The following is a 23,314-nucleotide window of genomic DNA, read 5'->3' as shown; positions in this document are numbered from 1 at the left end:
CAAACATGTCAACAAAACCCCTGGGTGTTGAGCATCGGTGTGATGGCCTCACCCGGCTCTGAGCTGTCTCTCGCCTGGCCAGTGCAGCCAGTACCCGTGGGTATCTGAAAGCAGGGCTGGGTTGGGCCAGCTCTGAAGGGAAGTGGTGACATGCTTCTTGTGGCAGCCCACACTATGCAGTGCTGGCATTGTCCAACCTGAGCTCTCAGAAACAGGACGGGTAGTGCTGAGGAGTGCATGGCCTTCTTGCAAGCCCAAATTCTGCCAGGCCCTTTGTAACTACTGGAAAGGGCTTTGTCCTCATTTCCGCTGGTGTTGGGATGTTTCTTCTAGGGCATTTGGGATGGTTGTAGCTGCATGGGCTCCCTGCCTCAGCTCTGAATGGGGTGCCTCCTGGCTGTTTCTGGAGACTGTCATTTCAGATGCTGTCCCTAGGGAGTAAGCAAACATCCTTGCTCTCTGGTTTTGTGGTTCTGTAAGCCAGTTCAAAGAGACTCTGGAGATAATTTGGGGGTCTCCTTATGCCCTTCTTCTGCCCTTGGTAATGCCCCTTCCTCTTGCCATTAGACCTGGGGTTACAAACACATTCTGTACTTTTCTCCTAATGATCCAGGTGTCTTCTCTTCCCACTTACCAAGCCGTCCTTTCTGGCCTGGCCATAAATGACCCAGCTCCTTCCCTTCTTCAGTGTGCACTTCTCCCTCACCCTTTGCTGACATGGAGGAACATGACCTGCTCCCCTCTGGGGTCCTCCAGGCTTGAGCTGGTCCTTAACATTTGCCCTCACAGGTAAAACTGGAGATGGACAAGGCTGAAGCAATACAAGATCCAGATCCTTTTTTCCCTCTCCCAGTCTGAGGCAGGCGGCTGGCACTAACCTCAAATCAGCCATTGTAGTGTTTCTTGACACAACAAAGGCTAAGCTCCTTATGATGGATGTGACAAAAGCTACTAAGCTTGGGATGACTGTAGGAAGCAGATTCAATACTATCTTCTCCACCATTGCTGAAGTACAAATAAGGCTGTCACTCAGATGGCCAGGTCACTTAGCCTTTGTATTAGGTCTGCTCCTGTCTGTACTGCTGTGGTGTGCAGCAAGCAGTGGCCCTCTGCCAGAACCAGGGTTTTCTGTGCCTCCTCATGGGCATGGAGGGCTAAGCAGTGGAATAAAAAAACCTGTCAACCCAAACCTTACTACTGGCCTGTAGGGTTGCAGAGCTGGTTTAAAGATCGTGTGAAGCAAGCAGACTGAGGAATAAGCACTCAGCCAGCAGAGAGACCTGGGAGAGGAGACTGAGGCTTCATCAGAAAGACTATTTTTTTATACATGGATGGATGATGTACCTTTATGAAATAAAACAAATACAAGCCCAGAAACAGTGTATCAGAGAATCATACAATAATTTAGTTTGCAAGGGATCTCTGGACACCCCAACCTCCTGCTTTCAGCAGATTCAATTAGATCAGTTTGGTCAGCTACTTGTGCTGGATAATTATCTCCTATCACTTCCCTCACGGAGGCAAACCCAGATTGTGGCACTGATCTGTCTTGCCTCACGCTCTGGCTGCAGGGGTGGAGATGACTCCTGCAGCAAAGGTGTGTACCTGCAAGGCATGGTCTTAAGAGTGTCAGGGAGAAAGGGAAAGCCCAAGATTGAATCCAAGGGTGCCAATGAGAACAGCAATCTGACCTTAAAACTGAAAGCAGCTGGAAGCAGGACAGGAAAAATAGGGAGTTTCCCTTGGAAAATAGTCTTGAAATAAATGAGCCTTAGAGGCCTTTAATGCAATCACATTCTATCTCTTCAGGGAAAGGCCTTCTCTACTGTAAACTGAAGGAAAAGCAGCAAGGCCTCCAGGTGCAACCTTCTGGGTTACAAGAGGTCATTGTCCTCTGAAAGTAGCAGGGAGAAGGTAGGGTTATTTCTGTGCAGAGAGGGCACCACAAAGTCTATGCCTAGTAGCGGAAGGGGAGAGGGACCTGAATAATGCAGCTTCATGAGGATCATAGAATCATGTTTCCACTTTAAACTGCACATGTGAGGCTAAGTCTCAGACTAGAAGCCTCTCCTTCAGTGAGCAGAAAATCCCTCTAGTCTCAAATGGGAGACTTGGAGGGGAGCAGTATCCCATCAGCCAGGCTTGCACAGCCCTAAACACCATGTGCTATCTTCCATACCAAAGGAAAAGCCGCAGTGGCATGCTCCCATCCCTGAGGACACACAATTGCTTTCTGCAGGAAGGAATAACCCCTTCCCCCACCTCAGCAGCTCCTGGTCCTGCAAGGACAGGGCTGGTGGATGAGACAAGAGGAAAGCCAGGCACAGAGCCAGGAGGGCTGCCTGGAGCCAGCCCAAGGTGGAGGTCACTGCTGCCCACTGTGCAGGAGGCGCTGGAACAAGGAACCATCTTTCTGGCTTAGGTGGGTGGGTGAATCCAGCTCTGCCACTCTCCCAGCTTGCATCACCAGCACACGGTCTGAGTCCAAGATGGTGTTCAGCCTGTGGACAGCAAACAGCAGGACAGATGTTGGTGAATCTGAGGAATAATCCTGGATACTGCTTCCCTCAGTGTCCAGGGGTAGCCCAAGACATGCTCAGCATCAGGATCTGTGGAACAATCTTTCTGTGCACTCAGGGGCACACTGCAGTGCAGGTCCCCAGAGAGCCTCTGCACACTGCTGAAACCTATCACCTCTTAAGAGAGCACAGCCATGCCTTCTAGTTGCTGGGCATGGCAGGGCACCAGAAGCAGACAGGGAAGCCCTGTCTGGAGGGAGAGCTCAGGGTACACCTAGTTCTGTGGTTGAACAAGCTGTCTCTTTCCCCACAGAAAAGCTGCTTCTGTTTGACCTTACATTTCTTTGCCTGTCACCTCCTGAGGGTAGAATAAATGGACTTGTGCATCAGCTGTCCTTCCCTAGCAGTCTGGCATATTTGCTCATGCTGCCATCACTAATAGATAGTTGCCAGACTGCCAGCCACAGAACCCACAGCACACATATGCATCCAGTTTTGCCCAGACTGCTAGCAGGGCAGCAACTTCTGGCCCCAGGAGGGAAGACAGGGCAGCAGGAATTCCTTTGCACAGTTGTGAACTGTTCAGTGCAAAACTACAGTCCCACAAGGCTGCAAGTCACAGGGAAGACACCACAGAATTTCAGCAGCTAAAAAGCTGTATGGAGTTCAGGATTCTGGTTACATATTCACACCCAAAAGAGGGCCAAGCTGCTGCCCTGAAAGTGACCTTGAGCAGCAAGGGACAAGTATCAAGTCACGTCACTCCCTAGATTTCACGCATACAACTAACAGTTCACCCACAGTTGAATAGCATGGAAGAACCATGGGTACAAAGCAACTCCATCACCACCTTTCCCTTCTTACTGCTCTGCTCAACCTCCCTTCATCCAGTGGAAGAGGGGTTGGAGCCATCTTCAACCCAGTCTTGCTGCTTTGCCTTCAGCCACTCCTTCTACCACTCCTTCCTCTGCTGGTCCTCTCTCCTCTAATTACTCCTCTATCGGAGGTAGCCTCCTCCCACCCAACCCTAACACACACCTCAGCCCACAGCTTTATTTACACACAATACCTCCAGTGTAGGAACCAAATTCCCTCCTACCTCCTTCCTATCTGATGTATTTAACAAAACCCACTCAATCTGCTTGTCAGGCCCAGACCACCCTGCCTGTCATCTATCACTCCCACTTCTGTACAGCAGGATACAAGCCTCTGCCACCTGCTCATTTGGTTATTTTTGTGGTAACCTTTGTGCTTTGAAAACTGTGTTACCCTCCTCCAAATTCTCCACTTGGCAAGAGTGAGAACACTGTCTAATACTAACCCATCTCTTCTCAGTGTCCATGGTATTTAAGTTTTGTCCTCCTCCCTCCATCTGCGAACATCTGCTGCCCCTGCTCTTACACTAAATCTCTCAGCTGTGGGGCAAGCACTGTTGCCCTATTCTTCCTGGGCAGCGTCTATCTTGCTGGCACAGGGTTCTGGAAAACAGAACTACCCAGCACCCTGCCTCCCTTGGCTGGCAGTTTGCTGCAACCCTTTGCTTTGGCTATCCTGCAGTGCCCTCTACTGAGCCAGACACCTGCTCCTCCCCAGTATTCACGATGCTCCCTCTGTAGCATAGTTCTCCATGGCTCCTTGCCCTAATTTGGCAAAACCACAATGTTCCATTTACTACTCCTGTCCCAGCAGGCAGTGCCCAGGAAGAGCCATCTGCCATACAAGGTGGTGTTTTGCCCTTTGCTCTACCCCAGTGTTTGGGTGCAAGATTTTCACATCCAGTTGTTCCCAGCACCCATGGGCTAACAAAGCAGAAGCAGCAAATAGGCAAGGTCCAACTTTTTACACTTGAAAAGCCTCATCACGGAGACCTCCTGGCTCAGCTCAAGACACAGTCATGGCAGGTACAGCCACCACACCCTGAGTGGTAGGATGAATTTAGGAGCTGAGTGCTGCTTCCTCCATACCTGTGAGCAATTGTCAAAACAGTTTTGTCAGCAAACCACTGGCGGATGGTCTTCTGCAGCAGCTGGTCTGTCTTCTGATCCACATTGGCTGTGGCCTCATCAATACACAGCACCTGCCAGGGACAGAGAGTAAAGGGAAATCCCAAGCACCACAGAGGATCCCACCCAATTCCTGCCTACAGACAACCTGAGCAGGTAGCATAAGATGCCTGTTCCAATCACATCCCCAGCTCTGGAGTGCTCTGCTCCCCACACAGCCACCAGCAGTTTCCTTCCCAACCCTGCTCCAATGGAGGCAGGGTACTCACCTTGGCCTGTGTCAGGAGGGCTCTTGCCAGACACAACAGCTGCCTCTGTCCCACAGACAGATTCTTTCCCCTCTCTCCCACCTCACTGTCCAATCCGCCTGTGGAGGACAAATTCAGCAGTCACCCTAGTAGGTTCTGCACAGGGCCCCAGATGGCTCCCCCAGTTCGTGGTTTTCCCAGTAGCACTCAAAATGCCAGTCCTGCTCAAGCCCATGCCTTGGGAACTGGAGCCTCTACACTTGAACACAAGCAACATCTGGCAGAGATGCCATGTTTCCCAGAACTAGGAGCTGGCTTATCTCTCAGGCTCTGCTCAAATGTCCACTGGGGCCTGTTATCACCAGCAAGATTCTCCCACCCAATACATCACCTGCCAGTCCCTTGCCAATAAATCTCAGGGAATGCCACAGGGTCCCACTGATCTGTTCCCACCCTGGTCCTAGCGTGGCCTCACCTAACCAATTCCCTACTGTACCCATCTGGCCTCTTTTCCTCAGCTGCCTGACTGAGTTGAGTCCTCCTCCTGTCTCCCAGTAAGAGGGCTCAGCAGTTGCTTCTCACTGGGTTCAGACTTACCCATTTGAGTAACAGCATCCCACAGGTGGCATTGCTCTAGCATCTCATGGAGCTCAGCATCTGTCCTTTTTCCTTGGGGGTCCAGGTTCTCTCGGATTGAGCCACTGAACAAAAATGGATCCTGCGGGATGATTGCCAGCCTAGATCTGCAAGCAAATGAGAGCTGAGAGCCCAAGGGGTGGGTTCTGCTGAAAACAAAAGGCCTGTTATTTTTCTCTCCTGAGGTGAGGTGTCTTGGCCTGTCGTGTATCTTAGAGGCACGTTGGTCACATATTCAGCCTCATTGCCTCAGCACAACTGTTCAGAAACAGCAGTGCAACTCCTAAGAACTCCTACAATCAGACAAGAGGGTGCCAGAGCAGTAAGTCCTTTGCTCCTCACTGTTCCCTTTGGCATCCAACCACTTGACAGCTCTCAGCCTCCAGGCTCTGCCAGCTACCCTCCGCTCTGCTCCGCCCTCCGTACCTTAGTTCCTCCAAGCCCACAAGCTGGCTGTCAACACCATCCAGGAGAATCCGGCCTGACTTCAGCTCCAGCATGCGGAAAAGAGCCAGGAAAAGGGTGGATTTTCCAGATCCTGTGCGACCTACGATCCCCACCTTCTCTCCAGGGTAAATGGTGAAGCTCACACCATCAAGTGCATTAGGCAAGCCCACTTGGTATGCCAGAACTACTTGCTGGAATTCCACAAGCCCCTGGCTTGGCCAGTCAGCAGCAACCTAAGAGGGATACCCAGGTGAGACACGATATGACCATGGCCTACTGTCTTCAGCCTCACGTTCCCAAAGATCAAGTCCCCTTTAGATGGTTGCTTGGCTCCTGAGCAGACCAAATACCCAGCCCAGCTCCAACTCCAGCCACCTCCTAAGCTTGTTTTTTTCTCAAAATTTGGACCTATCACCCGTTTTTCTCTCCTACCCTTTCCCATCATTCCATCCTTCATTAACTCCTGGTAGAGAATCATCCTCCTACAGGAATATACTGGTAAAGAATGAGTGATCAAGGTAGTTTGTGCAGGTGAGGGCCCTCCACCCATTCACTGGAACCCCATGATCTCCCCGTGAGGCAAGAGCAGGGCACAGAGCAAGAGGATGGGCCAGGCCCTGAGAACATGTTTGAGCTTTTACCTGGATCAGTTTATCCTGGGGCTCTGTGGGGATGTCTGTAGTGTATTCCTCTGTCCGCTCCACACTCACCATCATGGTCTCTGTCAGAGTGAAGCTGGAAATAAGACCTGAGAGCAGGTTTGTGACAGACAGGGCGTATGAGAGTGCAAGGCCCACAAGTCCTGTGATGACAAAAGCATAAGCAAGAATGTTACTGGCTGGGAAGAAGCTGAGATCTTGGTGGCAGGACAAAGAAACAAGGGAGAAATCAGCACTCTGGAGTCTGGAATCACACTTGAGGATGGGGACATACAGGAGGAAGGACAGGAGCTGATGCACTACACTGTGGGTGACTTGTAAAGGGCCAGAGAGCAGGAGCTCTGGATCTTACTCCAGTGTAGGAAGGTGTGCAGCTCTGAGCTAGGAGAGGAGGAACATCTGGGCCACAGCATAGGGGTGGACAAAGAACAATCCCTGGCAGCCTACCTGGATTTCCCAGTTGCTTCTGGTGCTGGATAATGGCAATTCCTGCAATAGCAGTAATCACAACGACCCCAATCATCTGCAAGCGGATGTCCAGCCACTGCGCTGCTGTGTTGCTGACAAAGAGGCAGCGCTGGTTCTGCTCCAGGCGCAGGTGATTCTCCAACTCAAACCTGGCTGGCACACAACAGAGGTCTGTACCACGCAACCTTCATTGCTTCTGCCCCAGAGCACAGGCATTCCTGCTACACCAGAACCAGCTCCACATCCAAGAAGGCATTGGTCTGTAAAGCTAAAGCTCTGCCTCTTTTGGTGCATTTTCTTCCTACTCACCTCTCTGTTGCCCGCATGGCTCTGATGCTGCACAGTCCTGAGAGGGTCTCTGAGAAGTGAGTGTAAATGGGAGACAGAGTGACACTGTAAAGGCGCTTCAGCTCCCGGGATGTACACCGGTAATAGCGCTGGATGGAGAAATAGAGGGCAGCCAGAGGCAGTAAGACCAGACCAATCCATGGGAGGCCATAGGTGATTATCACCAGCATGCCCAAGAGCCCGTACATGTTGGCCAGCAAGATGTTGAGCATAAATGGCAGGCTGTTATCCACGCAGTACAGGTCGGAGGAGAAGCGGTTCAGGATCCGTCCTGTTGGTGTGGTGTCAAAGAAGGTGACTGTGGCCTGAGAACAAGGGAACCAGAAAGTAAGAGCCAGTCAGCTGCAGTGAGATCCAGCCACAGAACAGTGTCCAGGAGAGCAGCACTAAGGGGAACAGATAAGGCTACAACAGGATGGCCACCACAGCCCCATCATTTCCTGAGATGGAGAAGAAATCTCAGACTCCAAAGCCAGCATTTGCTCATGCTGTTCACATAGTAAAAGGCAGCACTCCTTCTGAGGTGAATGGCAGACAGCTGCCAGGATAGCCGTCACTCAGATCCCATAATGGCCTACCAGTAACCAATCCTCTATTCCTAGCCTCTAATCCTGTCCTCCAATCCTCTAATCCTAGTTCTAGTCTGAGGACCCGAGGAAACCCAAATCCTAAATAAAGTTAACTGGCACATGACAGCATCAGCCATAAATCTTGCTTAATGACTCCTTCCGTGATCTTATCTCAATCTGAGTTCATGACCCTGCAAAAGCTACTTTGATACAATTTGTCCTCATCATGGCTGTACACTGAAGCCTAATTAGTGAATAGATACAGGTGGCAGCCATAAAACACCCCTCCATGAAATAGAACAATCGTTACAGGACACATTTTGAAACCCAGGTCACTGGCCCCTTGTCCTGGCTGTGGTGCAGCCCTTTTTGGATATATTTCTATGGGGAGCTCATCAGCTACTATCAGCAGAAGCCCTGATCCACCTCCCAGATCCCTACTCCCAGCCATGAGAAAAATGTTGAGGCAGAGCAACTTGCAGAAGCCCCAGCCTGCCCTGGGCTTCCTGACCATTACCTTTATAACCCTCTGGAGCAGTCGGTTGTGAACAACAGTGGCAGCACGGATAGTGCCATAAGCAAAGAGGAAGGCTCGAAGAATGGTAAAGAGGGAGTTGGCTCCTGCAATGCTCCCATAAACTATCAGATAGAAATTCACATCCAGTGAGCCATTGGAAGGGACTGGGGTGGTGTCCAGAGCTTGAATGGGGGAGCTGGAACACAGAAGAAGGAAGATCATGAATCTGCCAAGGTCCCCATGACAGTAAACTCACAGACAGGGCATGAGAACCCAGAAGAAATCCCAACGGGAAAGAAGGATACCTCAACATGATACTCCTGTGACAGACCATACCGTTAGCATGCTGGGACAAACTGACTACTGTGTAGCTAGGGGTCTTCTATCAATCTCAAACAGAAGCCCTTTGAGCACCTCATCAGGTCAGTCAAACAGATTTCCTGGAGCGGGCTGTCAGTTTATTCCTGCTCTCAGTAAGGATCTTCACAGAAAATGCACTTAAAGGCAAAATGGGAGTGTGCTTCCAGCTTCCTTTGGCATCCCCTGATCAGATTCACTTACACAAGCCCAGCAACGGAGAAGAGAAGCAGGTGCGGGGAAGGAAGGGAAGCTGAGCAGACCATCACAGAGGTATTTGCTGCCTGGGATATGCTGGAGATCCAGTGTGACAGCCACCAGTCTGAAATATTTCTGGATGCTACAGAGGAAGACAGATTATTGCATAAAGTGGGATTCAACCTTCGAATCAGCAGATATGAAGCAGAAAATCTGGAGGGGAGGCCACTGGATAGCTTTTGTTATTGTTTCACTGTCCAGCTTTGTCTTCCCCTGCCTTCATTCTCCACTGTTAGTAGTAGAGCAGGAGCAAGGGACCAGTCCTGAGCTGCAGCAGCAACACAGAACTACTCCTGCAGCACTGAGATGCCACATCCTGTTCCCACATGTGCCCCTTCCCAACTGTGCTACTTTAGATTGGGGAAGAGAAAAGAGGTCTTCCTGCTGCAGGGAGAGCTGTTAACTCCCTGGCCTCTTTTCTTCCCTAGACTCTGCACAACCAGGGAATGACAGGAGAGTAATGTCTGAAGGGAGATGTGCTGCTGGGTCACTGCCTCACCTTGCATCAGGAAGAGTGAGAAAAGGATGGATAATGCCAAGCCACTGCCCACTGCTAGCCAGTATGCTTTGTACACCTCAAAAGCCACTGCCCCTTCCTTCTTCTCTTCCTCCTTGTGGATGAGGTGATTGTTTTGTGTTGACTCTTTTGCCTCTGTCTCTACAGCCACTTCTTGGCCCTGTTCATCAGGGGCTGTGGGAATGGAGGCAAAAGCAAATGTCAGTGCAACGCAAGTTCCTGCTGTAACTGTTCCTTGCTGTGAATGGACCAAGCCTAGGCTATGAGGGAGCCTCATCTCCTCTTTCAAGATAGTGCCCCAATCCTCTCAGACCTGCATCCAAAGTTGGACCAACAAGTGGAACAAGAGATTCAAATATTATTCCAAACCAATAGACAGCAATACATGGGTCTTCTCTCCCTCTGGGCACACACTGCCCACAGATCAGTATTGCCACAATAAGGTGATGGAAGCTCTGCTCTAAGGCCAGCAGCCATCAGGTAAAGGTTCTGCGTGGTCAGCTGAGCTATGGTGCCCCAGCCACCCTCAAGCTTGCCAGGTATGGACCTTTCTCCTTCTCTCTTTTGTCCATATCCTTGGACTTGGGGAAGGCTTCCACAAGTGGCAGGATATCAGCTGGAGTGCCTGTGAAGAGAGACATGTTAATGCTTCAGTCCATGAGGAACAGATGCCAGCTACTTCCTGCCTCTTGCTATGAAATGACCCAATTTTGTTCTAACATTCCCTATTTTCTCTCATAGCACCTGCACCCTTGAAGGTCCTACTTCATACAACCTGCTATAGCTTTCTGCCTTATCAGCTCCCCACCCCTAGGGCTGTCCTGTTTTATCTGTGCATCTGCACATTCCTTTCTGTCCCATCTTTGCACACGTGTAGTGTCCTCAAGCACTTTATCAATGGGTTCCTCACTTTATGTCCATCCATTCCAAGACTGGAACACAGGCACAAATGAATGCCTGAGACAGTGAATGTACCTGTCTTAACTATCCTGCCATTGTCTACCAACAGCAAGGCATCAGCTTTCTTCAGAAACTCTGTCCTGTGGGTACAAAGGATCCTGGTCTTGTGTTTGAGAACTCCAAGAATGCATTTCTGCATAAGATGGTTGGCTACTTCTGCATCAACAGCAGCCAGGGGATCATCAAGGAGGTAAAGCTCTTTCTCCTGAGGGGGAGATGAAATACAAGCAGCAGCAGGCAGTAGAGAAAAGTGCAAGTGCCTCTGTGTGCCACATTGCCAGCACCTTTAGGCCAGAGCACATTGTACAGCTGAGTGCTTCCAGCTTCTTTAAATCTGACTTGGCACTGGGCACAATCTACCACAGGACAACTCCTTTGCTATTTACCTGGTAAACAGCCCTGGCAAGGGCTATTCGAGCCTTCTGTCCCCCACTGAGTGTCACACCATTTTCACCCACCTCTGTCTGGTCACCTGCTGGTAAAATCTGAAACATTTTAGAAAATCCATTTAGAAGGGGCAGGAAACTACAGGGGACCCAAAACCAGAACCCTGGGGTCCCTCTCCTACCTCTGGCAGTAATTCCTTCAGGAAATGATCATATTGAAAATTAAACAATGCAACAGTCTATACACTGATTATGCAGACAAATGGCAAGCTTGGTATTACTACAACTAAACTCTCTTACAGCTCAGAATAGGGTGAGCATATCTGAACTACCCTTGAGATCAATTTCTGGTCTGAAATTGCACCTGGGCATTTTCTGGGAAAGCAAGAGCTGGGGTCTGCACCAAAACCATGCCAGGGCCCATCCAAAAAGTTTAGTTGTAAAAGCTACAGTTTCCTCTTGATTTGGTGGCACAGGCATAGTCTACCATTTCTGAAATCTTGCCTTTATAGAGTATTTCTTTGTCAAAGCAAACAGGAGCTCCTAGTGCTTGACACTTCAGAAAATCAGGTATCAGGTTACAGAATGATAGAAGGCAAGCCATGTTTACTGGCTAATACAGCCATAAGCCTCTAATATAGAATATGTGTATTACTGACAGGAGAACCACAGACTCAGCCCTTCCAGAGCCCAGGGAAGTTCCTTCTGATCGAAAAAAATGCATGAGCTACTGATAGGTTTTGCCTAAATAAACCTGGCAGCCATCAGCTCTGCACAAACATATCCTTTCCCCAGGATCAAGAGGTTTTGGCTTGGCACCAGAAGAAACTATCCAAAATGCTACAAGAGTGTATGGTATGGGATCGGCAATCAGAGTAACGTCATGTGACCGGCACATTGGAAAACCAGTCTATAGCCTGGAAGGATGAGAACTGCTCCCAGGGAGGCTCAGGCTGGATGCAAAAGCTGGCCAAGGCAGCCCAGGCACATTTACAGTTTAAGCACTCACGTTCAGGTCATCAGAGAGGGCACAGGCCTCCACCACCTCCTTGTAGAGCCTGGCATCATATTCCCGTCCAAAAAGGATGTTCTCACGGACAGTAGTAGACTGTATCCAAGGCTCCTGTGTGGCCAGACCAAATCCTCGCTCCAGGTCACAAATATACACTCGTCCACCTTGTCTGCAGGCGCACCAGAAGTGGGTGGAAAGGGCAACAAAAGAGAACTGTTGACAAATCAAAATGGTCTACAAATAGAGATAGCAGTGGATGGTCTCTGCCTGCCACGATATAGAGGGACGAGGCAGGGAGAAGCCTTTAGGCTACTTACTTAATGAGCTCTCCAGTGATGGCTGCAAGCAGAGAGCTTTTGCCAGAGCCGATTTTCCCAACAACTCCCAGGAGCATCCCCTGAAAAGGGAAATGAAAACGAGCAACCTGACATGCTAATACAGGGTGGCTTGTCTAGATTTAATTGAACCACACATAGCCTGTAAGAAAGCTGACTACTGTCTTAAACTAGGACTATCCACAGGTTCTGTAGTGGGGCTGGGTACAGTTGTTGGGTATACCGAACCCCTGATATGGAAGGGCACAAGTCCGCAAGGAAAGTTAATTCTGGAGTCCAAATGTGTTCCCTGCTCAGTCTTCTCCTGCAGCAGCAGTAGAAAGCAGACAGAGCTGGTTCATCTTTTGTGTGTAAGGCACGACTGGATCTCCTCCAGCATCCTTCAGTTCTAAGAGATATGTGTCCTGTGCCTCTTGACTGAGAAAAGATTTTAATGCTTGGCTTGTAAGACCAGAAAAACACGAAAGCATGACATCCTTGCTACACTATTTGGCTTCTCTGGACTTACTCTTCTCTATTACCTCCTGTGTCCTTGCTCACCTTTTCCACTGACAGGTTCTCAATGTGCAGTTCCAAAGTGGCCATGGTGCTTTCCTCCTCAACTGGTGTCCATAAGAAGGCTGCACATTGAATCTCCATGGCAGCAGCAGTACCTGAAGGGACATCTGCAAAACAAAGGCAGGCAGAACAGCACGCTGCTATGAAAAGGCCAGAACATGAAAGCCACTTGGCATCACAAATACTATCAGCTTTGTTCCTAAATAGATGAGACCACAGAAAGGGCATCACCCTTGAGTCAGTTGCATAATGGGGCACTTGCCTACTTACATGCCCTTAAACTTATACTTCCCTTCCTCAATCCTGTCTTCAGCTTCCACCAGACACACATAGTGACCTGCTGGCTATCAGGGAGACACTGTAAGGTGTAATGGTTTAGCACAAGGGCTAAACTCCCTGCTCCCCCAACACAAAAGTGAGGGGAAGAGCGACACACAAAACTCAGGGTTGAAATAAAGAGGTAAGAGTTTAATATAACATACCATAATCACAATGCATAGTTACCTTAGCTAATAATCTAATTAATAATACAACGCATGATTATCTTAGCTTAGCCTATTTGCAGAAGCAGCACAGTGAAATACACAGGGGGGGGAAAAAAAAAAACCAAACCAAACCAGCATAAAACAGCCAACACCCAAGAATCTGGAACTCAGAAACAGCAACCAGAACAGGAAGCATCCCACGCTGTAATCAGAACTTCAAGCCCCATAATACGTTGCTCCAGTAGCACTTTCATTTTTTGAAGCTGGCATGACTGCAGCATGGTATGAATAACAGCAGCAGGTTCAACTCAATCCATGACATAAAGATAACCTGGTTTTATTACTGTTGAAGGTAAAAGAATGGCAGGGAGCTAGCAAAAGGCAAGGAATGAGAGAAAAGGAGCTGTGATGGAAGAGAGAGGCACAGGGGCACCTGTTCAAGCCTTTCTGCCAGGCAAATCCATAAACATAGCTTCAGTGTCAGAGGAACTTTGGACAGAGGAAGGAGTGGCTTCTTCTAAAGGGACACTTAAAGGCAGAGCTCTGCAGGGACAAGCAATGGTCTCTGGTTGGTAAAGAGAAATTTTGCAGCCTTCTCTCCTACTTTCCACAGCACGATGGTGCGGATCACCCCTTCCCTGGGACACTTTGCGATGTTGCCACCTGGGCCACTTTATGAAGTCAACACCAGCTGTTGTGTTCTTGTTTAATTACAAAATGTAGACAGCTGGGACAATTTGGTATCTTCTGATCTTGCCTTATGGGAAAGCAAGTCAAAACGATTCAGTATCTCCATGTCCCTGGTACAAGTACAGTGAGTTGGAACTATTAGGCACCGATAACCATACCTGCAACTCCTGAATACCTCGGAAAGGTGCTGACAATTAAGACCATAGGCCCCTTTGAAAAGTGAGAAGTTTGTCTGACAATATTAATGGCAACAGTGGAAAAAGTACGGTCCAAAGCACCAAGCAAAGTCAATCACCTTTTGACTGTATAAATACTGATCCCAAGTGAGGCTTATTGGAGCTCTCTGGGATTACAGTGACTGTGACTGGGTATCTTGCTGAGCTGGGGTGCCTCTCAGATCCAACTCTGAATATCCACCACCATCTGTCTGTAAAGACTGACAACCAGGGAAGACCATCTGCTTGTAACAATCCGGCTGTAAAGAGCTGTAAGTATTTGCCATCTCTAGGATTTTATGAAATCCTGAAGATCCCCATGTGCCCAAATTTACTGTAATCTGCAGGAAAGGAAACATCTTAATCACAGGTTAAACTCTCTATCTGTATATAGCTCTGTCTATGTGTGTTTGCATGATTTGCTTTTTGCTTTGTGAGCTTTGTTAAAATTTATCTAAATCACTGCGTTGATTATAATCGATTATAGATGAATGATGTGTTAAACACTGCTATCTTACAGTTTACAGCAACAGTGTTAATGCACTTTAAATTCCTGCTATCTCAAAATTATATAGAATGCACAAACTTATCTTAAAGCACTACACTGAAGTCCTTACACCCAAATCATCTTAGTCATATATCATTGACCAAATCTGGGACTAGGGGTGGATATAATCTTACTCTATGAAGGCATCTGGAGAGCAAGGGAGTCCATTCTGAACCTTGTTACTCAAAGTGAGGGCCTCATTTACCACCTTCACTGCCAATCTCCTCAGTGTTCTTAGTCAGGAACTGCTGATCAGGTCTAAGATTGGATGCAGCTGCACCTAGGCTCCTCTTGGAGAAGGAGTTTAGAGAGCAAGGGAGTCCATTCTGAAAACCTAATGAGTCAAGATAAAGATGGGAAGGCCATCTTTATCCTGTTTATTCCCAATTCCTGTGAAAGTCATCCTAGCCTAACTCTAAGTCAATTTCCCCCTGTATACTTCTTACAAAATCGTATTAATCCAACTCAAATCAATTTGCCTTTGTAATAAGTAATGTAGTGAACCTCGCCATCAAATTGAACTTTGATTAACCTTTGCTGAACTTCACTGAATTCTCTCAAATTCATTTAAGCTTTGTCAAATTATTTACCTCAACAAATACAATACTGCTTTCCTATACTGTGAGAGGGGCATTTCACTCATTCCACAGCAAGTAGAATTCTAAACCAGGATTCCAAAACAAGTGATTTAAAGGGGAAACACTTCTTCCCTCTCTCTGCTGAAACACTCAGAAATGAAGCGCCTTCACTCTGCCACTGACAGTCAAACATCTTGAATCATGATGTGACAGCCAGTTGGCTTCCCAGGGCCTTACACCTCAGCTCTCTGCTTGCAACATCCCCCTGCCCAGCATTCCAAGTGCAGCAGCATCCTTTGACATTACCTAGAGCATAATAAGCTTCCAGGTCCTGGTCTACAAGCTCAAGGAAACGCTGGATTCGATCCAGGGAAACTTTGGCTTCCAAGGTCCCATTCAACACCCATGGGAAGCTATTGAGAGGAAGAATAAGCATCCCAACAAGGGCCAATGCTGTGAACACCTGCATGGATAAGGAAACAGCCATGAGTTAGAGGCAGTACTCCCTTGCATCTTGTTTCCCCCAGACAGCTTCACCACTGAAATCCTGAAGAGCTATGGGGAGACACAGGCTGGGTTTAATTTTCAGAGATGCCCCAGGACTGCAGCACCACTGAAGATTGTTTTCCAACAAGATAAAGCTGGAGGTCTCCCTACTACTTACTTTTGTGGCCGTGAGCGTATGACCCAACAGGACATAGGTGATGAAGATGGCAATGGAGACAACAACAGGCAGTGCTGCCCAGAGATACACACACACAGCATCCAAGTACTGGATGGCTCGTAGTTTCTGCAGCTCTTTAGCTCGGCAGGCATTTATCCTGGTGCTGAAGTGCTTCTCCCAAGTGTAAAATTTGATCACACGGATGCCAGATAGGAACTCTGTCATTAGCTGCAGGCAAAGAGGAAAAGCACATAGTGTAACCTGTGCCTGCCTAATACAACAAATGCCAGCTAGGTACCTGGGCTGGGGCCAGGTTTGCAGTTGCCTCCTGCAAAGGGCCTGGCTAGAGATACCAGGAATCATTTATTGCTAACAAAAACCTAAACTCATGTGGCAGTCACTAGGAATTTTGCTTTTACTCATTTCACCAGCTTCCTCAGCCACCTGTGCTGTGAAAAGGCAAAATATGCACTGCAAATATGCAAAAAGCAGTGGACAAGATGAGTGAGGGTGCCAAGCTTGGAGCAAAATAAAACCACTACCTTAATAATTACCTTTGTCCAGACTGCAAGCCCCCTCACCACTGATGGCATTACTGGAGCAATAGAATGGAAGCACCTCTATAGGAAATTGTGAGTCCTACCTTAACATTAACACAAAGTATAAGGTCTTGCACCAGGCAGGGGCAATCGTCAATATCAGTACAGACTGGAGGATGCTGAAATTAAGAGCAGCCCTGCAGAAAAGGACTTGGGGGTGCTGGTGGACGAGAAGTTGGACATGAGCTAACAGTGTGTCCTTGCAGCCCAGGCGGCCAATCACATTTTAGGCTGCATCAAAAGAAGCATGGCCAGCAGGTCAAGAGAGGTGATTCTGCCACTTTGCTCTGGTAAGACTTCACCTGGAGTGCTGCAGCCAGCTCTGGAGCTTTCAATACAGAAAGGACACGGACCTGATGGAGCAGGTCCACAGGAGGGCCACAAAAATGGTCGGGGGTTGGAACATCTGAGGATAGGATGAGGGAGCTGGGGCAGTTCAGCCTGGAGGAGGCTCCAGGGAGACCTAATAGCAGCCTTCCAGTACATGAAGGGGGCCTACAAGAAGGTTGGAGAGAGACTGTTTACAAAGGCCTGTAGTGATAGGGTGAGGGGCAATGGTTTTCAATTAGGGAAAAGTAGATTTAGATTGGATGTTAGGAACAAGTTCTTTACCATTAGGGTAGTGGAACACTGGAACAGGTTGGCCAGGGAGATAGTTGAGGCACCATTCTTGGAGATATTCAAGGTTAGGCTAAACAAGGCTCTGAGCAGCCTGATCTAGTAGAGGATGTCCCTGCAATGACTAGACGATCTTTGGAGATCCCTTCCAACCCAAACCATTCTATGATTGTATGATTCTATACCACACACAGAAAATAAAAGTGCAAGGGAATGTGAATTAGCCTAAGGGGTAAAACAAGCATTACAGGTTTACTTTCTTGTCAGTGAACCAAGTGTGTGTGCCCCATCTAACATTTTTCCCAACAAGTATGACTCGACTAATCTGCTTTGGATCATGACAAGTGGCCAAAAAGCCAACATTCCAGGGTCAAACAGGGAGAAAAAGTTCAGAGAGCCACCAGCTGCCCCTCACCTTGACCCGTGTATCCTTATGTTTCAGCATTTCCTGGTTGTTCATCATGATGCGGTTAGCTATAATCTTGTTGATGGGCACAAGCAGCAGTGTCAGGGCCACGCCTCCCAAAAAGGCTATCCCTACTTGCTCATAGAGCAGGTAGAGGGTAATGGCAAACTGGAAAGGCAAGCTCCACACTTCGTGGAAGCTGATGCAGAAGTTGACCAACCTAGTAGCATCTGTGCTCATGAAGTTGACAATTTCCCCCAGAGTGAATCGGGTAAGACTGCTGCTACTGACACGCAGCGCCTTGCGGTAGATGGCAGAGATTACAGCAGCTCGCACCATCAGTGTCACCTTGTTCACCTCATAGGTGAACTGGTTGCGCAAGAGAGCACCCAAGAAGGAGCCAGCAAAGAGTCCAAGGGCATAGAGCACCCCATGGCTCAGGGGCTCTTCCTGTGACTCCATGAAATTCACCAGCAAGTTCAGAAGCAGAGGGCCTGAGAAACCTAGCAGATTGCCAGCCAGCTTGAGAAGTCCAAGGGAGTAGAAACGAAGTCCAAATGCTGCATGGAGGACTGAGAAGAGTCGCACTGGCTTCTGGGCATGGTGCAGGTTGTCTGGGGCATTGCTACTCCCATCACCTCTAGCAATGATTGGGCTAGTAAGAGACACCGTCTCTTCCTCTACTTGGTGACGAGCTGCTGCCTTCTGCCAGCAAGAGTAGAAACGATCACAGACACTGGCAGCCTGGAGCTGGCGAGGAAGCACATAGACATCCTGCGGCTGCTTCAGCTTGCCCTGATAGCCATGTTTCATAAGAGGGTTCATCCAAACATAAAGGAAGCGTGAGAGCCAGCTCTCACCATCTTCTGCCACTCTCTGCTGATCAGACACTGGTATTCCCGGTTCTGAGATGAGCTGGCCTTGATGCCAGGAGTGATTGATGGAGAGGAAGTCTTGCCTGCTAGTGGTGGGGAAGAGGTAACCAATCACATACACAAGCAGAGAGGCCAGCTGCAGACAGAGAATGGCAAACCTGGAGGAGGTAGCAGGATGGGCAGGGGACCAAGCTATCTTGTTGTGGTAGTACCATACCAGTTTGATGATGAGGGAAGGTATGGGTAAGAGAGCAAGGAAAGCCAGGGCCACTGGGCCCTTTGTAAAGCCATGGCTGGATCTGAAGAGAATGAGAAGAGCGAGGCCATGCGTGAACCATGTCAGGGTGGCAGTGCCATTTACCAGCACTTCTAGGTATACAGGGCCCAGCCCTTGCTGAGAAATGGTGGCTGGAATGGTATCAGCAAGGAATAAGACAGCAAGTATGAAGGAGGTAGTAATTCTGCATCCCCAGCTTGGCCTGCAAGGCACCCTGGAGCCAGATCTAGAGAAGGAAAGAACAGAGAAAAAAAAATTACAACTGAAATTCAATCGTCTCTCAGTCAATACTCTCCTTTCTTCCAAGCTTTATCTGTTACTTTTACTTAACCTCCCGAATTCACCTCTGGAGACTTGTAACTTCTTCAGACTGTAGGCATTGCTAAACAACATCAGGTCAGTATAGCCCAGTATCTGATCAATACCAGAGATTCAGATGCTACCAAAAAGCATTTCTCTACAGAAATTTGTTTGCAAACTGTGATGCATTGTGGTTAAATCAGACTCCAGCCCTTGAGGATTAAAAAAGAAGTATATTTAACCTCTTTAACACAAATTTTGAAGGACAAATTCTTTGTATCATACCTCTGATCCTTGATTTCTCTTGTCTTTGTGATATTTGTTATTTTTATCACTGTTGATTTCAATGATGCTGTGTACATGAAATCCATAATCTATTGCCCAAGAAAGTATTTCATTATCATTTGATACATTGTCATTTGTCACCTTTCAATATCAGCGAATGCTGCCATGTTCACAAATTTCCAAAGAAGGTAAAGAGAAAAACAATTTTTGATTTCCTGAACTGCTTATTACCTTATATATGTCCTGGTTTCAGGATAATCCTCCATGTCACTTTGAATTTATATTCTCTCCCAGAATATTCTCTCCCAGTTTTCCCAATCTTCATTTACTGAAATTCTGTTGAATTACTACCTGTGGGTTTATGTTCACTACCCTTGTTGCAGCCACTGGACGTGTGCAGAGTACATGATTTCTTAGCTGACCAATTCCTTAGCACACTGTGTAGAGCTAAACAGTAACATTCCATGTGTGCCAAGAACAACAGCCTCACATTGGCACCCTTTGATTGGAACATACTGCAGGAGCCACCTCCTTGACATGCCGGCACCTCATATTGGGAAAAGACATTAGCTTATATATGTGGTTGGATTTTACTGGTTAAGGGATTGGTAACAAAGAATATAAAAAACAACCACACTGAGCAATTACTACCTTTGCTTAGGACCTTGGGCTAGGGACTTACGTTAGGAACAGATTAGGGGGTTAAGGGGGGTTAAGGCTGCTAGGGACTTCTGCTTCTGTTAGATACTTCTTCTGGCTAGGGCTTCTGTGTAGGGATGCTGCGAGGGATATGCTTGGGACTTCTGTTAGCTGCTTCGTCTGTTAAGGGCTTCTGCTGTGATGGCTCTTAAGACTCTGTAATGCAAGAGATTCTACAATGCTACAATAACAGACTTCTGGGAAGACTTCTGAGATTCTCTGCTCTCTGCATTTCTGGAATCTCATTGCTATACAGCAACAGGGTTCGTGCCTTCACTCATCACCCAATTACCCCCAAATCGGCGGAAGAACAACATACCCTGTCTATTCTTTATGGATACCTTTCTGCAATGGAGGGACCAGAGCTGTACAGCATACTCTGAATTAGGACTGATGCTAGGAAATATAATAGCATTACAATGTAGTGTCCTTCTCTAATTACATATTCAGCACATTATAACAAGATTTAATTTCCAGCCTTTCACCTTGCCTCCAGTCCTGCGTAATAAGAACTAGACAAGTTAGTTTTCATACCTTGGAGTGCCAAGGAAGCAGGCACTAACTGCTGCAAGTATTGCATGAGGAATCACATTTAATGTCAGCTGATTAAAGCAATGGCCAATGCTGCCATGAACCCACACAGGGAGTGGATCGTCTGGGCTGGTCCCACACAAATCAGCCAGGATACTCTCCATCCTTTGTTGGGAACTGAGTATGAAAGACAGGATTTCCTAAAACAGAAAAGAAGAAACAGCATGCGGTACAAAAGAAAAAAAGTACAGCCCCACCCCAAAGTGGACTATGGTAAGAATGAACATAGGGATAGAAGTAACTTCCTGGGTCACGTAGTACAGGCCCTATTATTGTGCATTTGCTATCTTTTCATCTATTTTACAAAATGATCAAGCTCCAGTTTAAAATAAATTATAGTTTGTCCCACCGAGTCACCCCGAGAGCTCAAAGCTCTTGGAATATAAGACTTTCTACTTTTTTCTGGGTTGATTTTTTCTCATGGTTGGTTTATCCTTTGAAACTAATGTGAAAAGGCACTTGCCTTGCTATTGATCACTCTGAAAAATATTTTCAGCTGTTTAATCAACAATCCATCAATTATATTTCCATCTTCAAAACAATTCTCACAATGATACTCCTTAAGACACAGCTGAAAGAACAAGGTTAACTCATAAAAACTCCAGGTGGGCTTGTGTAGGGGGTTGTACCTGGGACAATAAAACTTGGTAGCGGTGAACTAATCTCAAACAAGAATAATAGACCAAGGATAGCAGATATCTGTTTTCAAACGAAGTTAGGAGTAACAATGACTACTCATTTACCTTACTGTAGTTTCTTCTTTTTTGACATTTTGTATACAAGACCTGTCTTATTTCTCAAAAGGTGAGCTAGCTTTGTGAATTATCACCTAGTATCCTTTTCTGCATGAAACTGGAACAAAGCAAACTATCTCGACGTTGCTTATTGTTTTTTGCACACCAGGTAAAGAACCTGGATTTGGGACATCATAAAACTCCCTCTAGATCACGCGGGAGGATGTGGGTGTCCACCCAAAAAAAGCAAGCAGTATCTCCAAGTTACACAGGACACAGGAAACCAGCAAGCAGGACTGCGACCGTATGTGCTGCTCCATGGACTGAAGCACACTTAGGAAGGCTTCAGCTTCAAAGCTCGTGGTCACACCAGCCGGCCCCCGGATGGGAATTCACAGATTGCATTCGGTTGAAAGGGACCCTCAAAAGTCATCTTATCCAACGCCCCTGCAGTAAGCAGGGATACATTCAAACAGCTCAGGCTGCCCAGTGCCACAGGCTCGGCAGCGGGAACGCGGCACTGCACCGCCAGAGCCGAGTGACAAGGCCATGTCATGGCGGCCCTCCAGGCATGAATCGGTACAGCCCTGGGTGCGGGGAAACCCTGGCTAAGGCTCAACCTGGCGACCGCCTCACTGTGCCGAAGGCGGACGGACCAGTGTATGGCCAGCAGCGGCCAGGATCTCGGAGAGATTCCCCTCGGTCACGTCCCCCGGGACGACGCGCACCAGCGCCTCTATCGTCCCCCCCCCGGCTTCTCCGTCCCCCGTCCCGTTCCTACCTCACGATGAAGTTTGACCTGCGACCCCCGCCGTACCTCTGCACGCCCTCCCTCCTCCGCGCTCACTGTAGAGCAAAAGGGCGCAAGGATGCCCTGTGCGCCCCCTGCGGTGCGCGAGAACGCGCTGCAGCCCTGGCACCGGGCAAGCGCGGGTGCCGAGGGGCCCGGGTCCGGAGGGAGGCAGCTTAGGGTCAGGGCTGGGGCCAAGTACAAACCTGCTGGCGGGGACGCCAGGCTCCGCCGGCAGCCCAGACCCGAGCGCAGGCGGGCGGTGGGACGATGCACAAGCGCCCTGCATTTGGGAGTAGTCTTTCTTCCCAAGCAGCGCCCGCTCAGCTGCCTTTAAAGCGCCGTGCTGCCGCCCCGTAGATGGGGAAATCAAGAGACTACCGGGATTTGGTCAAAGGCAGGAGGCTGAGGTGAGGAGAAGCAGCAAACGAATTGAGCACATATACGTAATTCAGATTTATAATTAAATTAAAAATCAGGTCCTGTGCTGGGAGGTACAGCACAGCCAGTACTTCTATGAGTGTCAGTGTGATTTTTATAAGTATGGAGTTCTTTGCTCATAGCAGATGACAATACTCCAAGAGCACTTTGCCAGCAACAGGTCAGTGTACCCCAAAGTAGCAGTAATGGCCATATAAAGCAAAGTTCAATTAACATCCCATAGGGATAGGATGTTATCCAGAGGGACCTGGAAGTTCAACAAGACTAAGAGCAACATCCTACAGCTGGGCTGGAACAAACCCCATGATCAATACAGGCTGGGGGAGGATGACATAGAACACAGCTCTGTAGAAAAGGATTTCAGGGTACTGGTGAATGAAAAGCTGGACATGAGCCAACAATATGCACTTGCAGCCCAGAAGGCAGAATGCATCCTGGGCTGCATCAAAAGAAGTGTGGCCAGTGGAGGGAGGCCACTCTTCTCTGGTGAGACCTCACCTGGAGTATGATATCCAGATCAGGCACCCTCAACACAAGAAAGACATGGACCTGGTGGAGAGGATCCCAAGGACAGCCACAAAAAGTGATCAGAGGGCTAGAGCACCTCTCCTACTACAACAAGCTGAGTTAGGGCTGTTCAGCCTGGAGAAAAGAAGGCTCCAGGGAGACCTTCTACTACCTGAAGGGAGCCTACCAGAAAGGTGGGAAGGGATTATTTACAAA

The 23,314-nt window shown here is 48.2% G+C and overlaps 1 protein-coding gene across 1 annotated transcript; it reads right to left on the bottom strand.

Moving 5' to 3' along the window:
* Nucleotides 1–2,345: 2,345 nt before the first annotated feature.
* ABCC10 (ATP binding cassette subfamily C member 10) lies at nt 2,346–20,760 on the bottom strand. The gene is made up of 21 exons (XM_054399202.1): nt 20,570–20,760; nt 17,609–18,977; nt 15,977–16,204; nt 15,619–15,775; nt 12,780–12,904; nt 12,222–12,301; nt 11,902–12,073; nt 10,893–10,991; nt 10,522–10,711; nt 10,094–10,171; nt 9,529–9,720; nt 8,976–9,111; nt 8,415–8,610; nt 7,290–7,633; nt 6,960–7,129; nt 6,495–6,655; nt 5,833–6,086; nt 5,368–5,513; nt 4,792–4,889; nt 4,484–4,596; nt 2,346–2,501 (listed from the first exon to the last, which is right to left on the bottom strand). The coding sequence occupies exons 1-21, from the start codon at nt 20,728–20,730 to the stop codon at nt 2,366–2,368; spliced, it is 4,605 nt and encodes a 1,534-aa protein (XP_054255177.1). The 5' UTR covers nt 20,731–20,760; the 3' UTR covers nt 2,346–2,365.
* Between the last annotated feature and the right edge of the window lie 2,554 nt (nt 20,761–23,314).

This window comes from Indicator indicator, chromosome 2, assembly GCF_027791375.1.
Source record: "Indicator indicator isolate 239-I01 chromosome 2, UM_Iind_1.1, whole genome shotgun sequence".
Classification (NCBI taxonomy): domain Eukaryota; kingdom Metazoa; phylum Chordata; class Aves; order Piciformes; family Indicatoridae; genus Indicator; species Indicator indicator.
Note: the sequence above shows the minus strand (reverse complement) of the source record. Positions and strands in the feature narration are given on the sequence as shown.

Excerpts from the sequence above, each read along its gene's own strand:
- ABCC10 (XM_054399202.1), bottom strand. The coding sequence starts at position 20,730 with ATGGAGAGTATCCTGGCTGATTTGTGTGGGACCAGCCCAGACGATCCA. Across the intron at positions 6,087-6,494 it reads CCCAGGATAAACTGATCCAG|GTTGCTGCTGACTGGCCAAG; the intron begins GTAAAAGCTCAA and ends TATCCCTCTTAG. Across the intron at positions 5,514-5,832 it reads GTGGGCTTGGAGGAACTAAG|ATCTAGGCTGGCAATCATCC; the intron begins GTACGGAGGGCG and ends ATTTGCTTGCAG.